Source organism: Arachis duranensis, chromosome 3 (genome assembly GCF_000817695.3).
Source record: "Arachis duranensis cultivar V14167 chromosome 3, aradu.V14167.gnm2.J7QH, whole genome shotgun sequence".
In the NCBI taxonomy this organism is placed as follows: Eukaryota; Viridiplantae; Streptophyta; class Magnoliopsida; order Fabales; family Fabaceae; genus Arachis; species Arachis duranensis.
In genome coordinates, this window is record NC_029774.3 from 63,847,724 (window position 1) to 63,852,812 (window position 5,089).

The 5,089-nt window shown below is 41.7% G+C and overlaps 1 protein-coding gene and 1 non-coding gene across 2 annotated transcripts; one reads left to right on the forward strand and one right to left on the reverse strand.

Moving 5' to 3' along the window:
* Positions 1-341: 341 nt before the first annotated feature.
* Positions 342-445, reverse strand: LOC127746291 (small nucleolar RNA R71). The gene has a single exon (XR_008007911.1). It is a non-coding gene; the product is annotated as a small nucleolar RNA R71 (small nucleolar RNA).
* A 655-nt stretch (positions 446-1,100) lies between these two features.
* LOC107479264 (uncharacterized) lies at positions 1,101-5,046 on the forward strand. Its single transcript, XM_016099412.1, has 3 exons — positions 1,101-1,641; positions 2,372-3,948; positions 4,444-5,046. Exons 1-3 carry the CDS (start codon positions 1,101-1,103, stop codon positions 5,044-5,046), a joined length of 2,721 nt encoding a protein of 906 aa, XP_015954898.1.
* Positions 5,047-5,089: the final 43 nt, after the last annotated feature.

Sequence of the window (5,089 nt, forward strand, 5' to 3'; positions counted from 1 at the left end):
CAACCTCTGGGAATTGTGGTAGCAGCATTCAGAAACCACCTATTCAGGCCAACAATTTTGAACTCAAACCACAGCTAATATCATTGGTGGAGAATCATTGTTCATTTGGTGGGAGTGCTAATGAGGATCCAAACCAACATCTCACAAAATTCCTGAGAATTTGTGACACTGTGAAGTCCAATGTAGTCCAGGAAGATGCCTATAAACTGCTCTTGTTCCCATTTTCACTTAGGGACAAGGCAGCTAAGTGGCTGGAATCATTCCCAAGGGACAGCCTAACAACCTGGGATGAGGTGGAGAGCAAGTTTCTGGCACGTTTCTACCCCCCACAAAAGGTCAATAGGCTTCGATCTGAGGTTCAGACTTTTAGACAACAAGATGGTGAAACTCTCTACGAGGCATGGGAGAGATTCAAGGATTTGACAAGGAAATGCCCACCAGACATGTTCCATGACTGGGTGCAATTGCATATTTTCTATGATGGACTTTCTTATGAATCAAGGAAGGCTGTAGACCATTCATCAGGAGGTTCATTAAACAGGAAAAAGACTGTGGAAGAAGCCATTGAAGTGATTGAGACAGTGGCTGAGAATGAGTACTACTATGCTTCAGAGAGACACAACACTAAGGGAGTTATGGAGCTGAACCATGTTGATACAATTTTAGCCCAAAATAAGGTGTTTGCCAAGCAACTAGCAGAGCTTACCAGGAAGTTAGACACAAAGCAAGTGGCTGCAATACACACACAAGATCAAGAGGAAGTAAGCACTGAAGGAGGTGATTGGGAAGAGGCCAACTATGTGGGAAACCAACAAAGGCAATCATATGATCCACATTCCAACACTTACAACCCAGGATGGAAAAACCACCCAAACTTTTGGTGGGGAAACCAGCAAAGCCAACCACAAAACCACAAACCTTACAACCACAACCAACATAATAATTCCACATATCAAAACTCCAACCAAAGATCATACCAAGCCACACAAAACACTTACTCCCAACCACCATATCATGGCCAAAATAATCAACCTGCCCAACCTAATCCGAACCAACAATTTCAAGATCAATTAAACAGGATAGAAGGAATGCTTACAACCATGAGTCAAGACATAACCGATTTGAAAGCTTTTAAGGAAGAAGTGAATTCTAACTTGCAAAACCAAGAAGCTGCCATCCAGAAGCTAGAAAATCAAATTGTGTATTTGTCTAAGCAAACCCCTGGGCCAAGCATTTCTCATGCTGACAAGGCTATTGCAAGGGAAGAATGTAAGGCCATAACCCTCAGAAGTGGAAAAAAGCTAAAGGAGATCTCAAAGGAAACCACAGAGGATGAAGCCAAGGAAAATGTGAGGGACAAGGAACAAGGACAATCTTTTACACCGTCTGCAACAAAAGAAAAAGAAAAAGAGGTCCTGAAGCCTTATACACCCAAAGTACCATATCCTCAGCGTTTGATGAAAAGTGAAAAGGATGGCCAATTCTCCAGATTCTTGGAGATTTTCAAGAAGCTTCAAATCAACATTCCGTTTGCTGAGGCAATAGAGCAATTGCCACTCTATGCAAAATTCTTGAAGGAATTAATGACCAAGAAGAGAAGCTGGAGAAATGAGGAAACTGTGTTGTTAACTGAAGAATGCAGTGCCATCATTCAGCACAAATTGCCTCAGAAATTGAAGGATCCAGGCAGTTTCCAAATCCCCTGTATCATAGGAGAAGTCATGGTGGAGAAGGCCTTATGTGACTTAGGGGCCAGTATCAATTTGATGTCTCTCACAATGATGAAAAGAATGAAGATTGAGGAAGCCAAACCAACAAGAATGGCCCTCCAATTGGCAGATCGAACTTTTAAGTTCCCTCATGGGATAAGCAGATCGAACTTTTAAGTTCCCTCATGGGATAATTGAGGATTTGTTGGTGAAAGTGGGAGATTTTATATTTCCTGCCGATTTTGTGGTGTTAGATATGGAGGAAGAAGCCAAAGCTTCGATAATTCTGGGAAGACCCTTCCTGGCTACTGCTGGAGCCATCATAGATGTCCAAAAGGGTGAACTCACTCTTAGACTACATGATGAGAAATTGGTGTATAACGTATTCAAGGCAATGAGCTATCCATCAGAATCACTAAAGGAATGCATGAAGGTGGATGTAGTGGACATTGCAATACAAGAAACCTTTGAGGAAACCACAAGGGAAGTGGCAGAGGAGGAGTTCACCAAGGATATTGAAGTTAGTGACATCAAGGCTGCTGAAACAACCATGCCAACCATGCCAGAGAAAGTAACCCATCAAGATGCCATTGGATGGACCCTAGCTGATTTGAAGGGGATAAGTTCATCCATATGCATGCATAAAATCTTGTTAGAAGAAGATGCTAGACCCTCCATTCAAGCTCAGAGAAGATTGAATCCCGTCATGAAAGAAGTGGTACAAAATGAGGTCATGAAGTTATGGCAGGCAGGGGTAATCTACCCCATTTCTGACAGCCCATGGGTTAGTCCCATCCATGTAGTTCCCAAGAAAGGTGGCATAACTGTGGTGCCAAATGAGAGGAACGAACTCATACCCACAAGAACTGTCACTGGGTGGAGGATGTGTATAGACTACAGGAAGCTCAATGAAGCCACCAGAAAAGATCATTTTCCACTCCCATTCATGGATCAGATGCTTGAAAGGCTTGCAGGACATGCTTATTATTGCTTTCTGGATGGATACTCAGGCTATAATCAGATAGTAGTTGATCCAAGAGATCAAGAGAAAACATCTTTTGTTTGTCCATATGGGGTTTTTGCGTATAGACGCATGCCCTTTGGATTATGCAATGCACCTGCAACTTTCCAAAGGTGCATGCTGTCCATCTTTTTGGACATGATCGAAAAGTTTATTGAAGTTTTCATGGATGATTTTTCTGTGTTTGGAAATTCCTTTCCTAGCTGCCTACACCACCTTGCCTTGGTGCTTAAGAGATGCCAAGACACCAACTTAGTATTAAACTGGGAAAAGTGTCATTTCATGGTCACAGAAGGAATAGTCCTTGGCCATAAAGTGTCCAATAGAGGCATTGAGGTGGACAAAGCTAAGGTGGAACTCATTGAAAAACTACCTCCACCAAGTAATGTCAAGGCAGTTAGGAGTTTTTTGGGACACGCTGGCTTTTATAGAAGGTTTATTAGAGACTTTTCTAAAATAGCCAAACCTTTGAGTAACTTGCTTGTCTCTGATACACCCTTTGTATTTGATGAAAATTGCATGCTAGCCTATGAACTTTTGAAGCAAAAACTTTCCTCTGCACCTATCATTGCCCCACCTGATTGGAACTTACCTTTTGAACTGATGTGTGATGCATCAGACCTTGCTATTGGGGCAGTGTTAGGACAAAGGAAAGACAATTTGGTACATGTGATTTATTATGCCAGTAAGGTCTTGAATGATAACCAAAGGAATTACACAACCACTGAAAAAGAACTCTTGGCAATAGTCTTTTCATTTGACAAATTTAGATCATATCTCATTGGGTCTAAAGTCATTGTCTTCACTGATCATTCAGCTTTAAAATACTTACTTGCTAAACGAGAATCCAAACCAAGACTTATTAGATGGGTTCTTTTGTTGCAGGAATTTGACATTGAAATCAAAGACAAGAAGGGTGTGGAGAACAAAGTGGCAGACCATTTATCAAGGATACCATGTGAAGAAGGAAGCACACAAAGCACACATATAAATGAGTGTTTCCCTGATGAACAACTCATGGTAATTCACAAAGCACCCTGGTTTGCAGACATAGCAAACTTCAAGGCCACTGGGAGCTTGCCGTTGGAATTTAACAAGCATCAAAGGAAGAAATTGGTAAATGATGCCAAATACTTCATCTGGGACGAACCATACTTGTTCAAAAAATGTTCGGATGGCATACTAAGAAGATGCATATCAGAGGAAGAAGGAAGGGAAGTCTTATGGGACTGCCATGGCTCCATTTATGGAGGACATTTTGCAGGAGAAAGAACAGCAGCTAAGGTGTTGCAGTGTGGTTTTTATTGGCCCACTATCTTCAAAGATGCAAAGGAACTAGTGAAGCACTGCCATGAATGCCAGAAAGCGGGGAACCTGCCAAGAAGAAATGAAATGCCACAACAATTCATTCTGGAACTTGAATTGTTTGATGTATGGGGAATAGATTTCATGGGACCCTTTCCCACCTCATACTCAAATAATTACATTCTTGTGGCAGTAGACTATGTCTCCAAATGGGTTGAAGCAATAGCAACTCCAACCAATGATAATAAGGTGGTCATGAACTTCCTAAGAAAACACATTTTTTGCCGTTTTGGGGTTCCAAGAGCAATCATCAGTGATGAAGGAAGCCACTTCTGCAACAAACCATTAGAGGCATTGCTTCTAAAATATGGAGTCAAACACAAGGTAGCCACACCATACCATCCACAGACAAGTGGTCAAGCCGAAATATCTAATAGGGAACTCAAAAGAATCCTGGAAAAGACTGTGGGAGCTTCAAGGAAGGACTGGTCGATTAAGCTAGATGATGCTCTTTGGGCATATAGGACAGCTTTCAAAACACCAATTGGAATGTCTCCTTACCAACTAGTATATGGAAAAGCTTGCCATTTGCCACTGGAGTTGGAGCACAAGGCATTCTGGGCCTTGAAACTCTTAAACTTGGACAGCAAAGCTGCTGGAGAAAGAAGGATGTTGCAAATTCAAGAGTTGGAAGAATTCAGAGCTGAAGCTTATGAGAATGCCAAAATTTACAAAGAAAGAGCAAAGAAGAAGCATGACAGCAACATAGCCCCAAGGAAATTTGAAGAGGGACAAAAAGTATTGCTCTACAATTCTAGGCTGAAGCTATTTCCAGGGAAGCTAAAATCAAGGTGGTCTGGACCATTCCTTGTCACCAAGGTCTCCCAATATGGACAAGTAGAAATCATGGAAGAAAAGTCACAAAGAACCTTCACTGTGAATGGTCAAAGACTCAAACATTACTTGGGAGATATGGAGGAGAAGGACAAGGTTAAATATCACCTCAACTGAGGAAACTGACCGTCAAGCTAATGACGTTAAAAGAGCGCTTGTT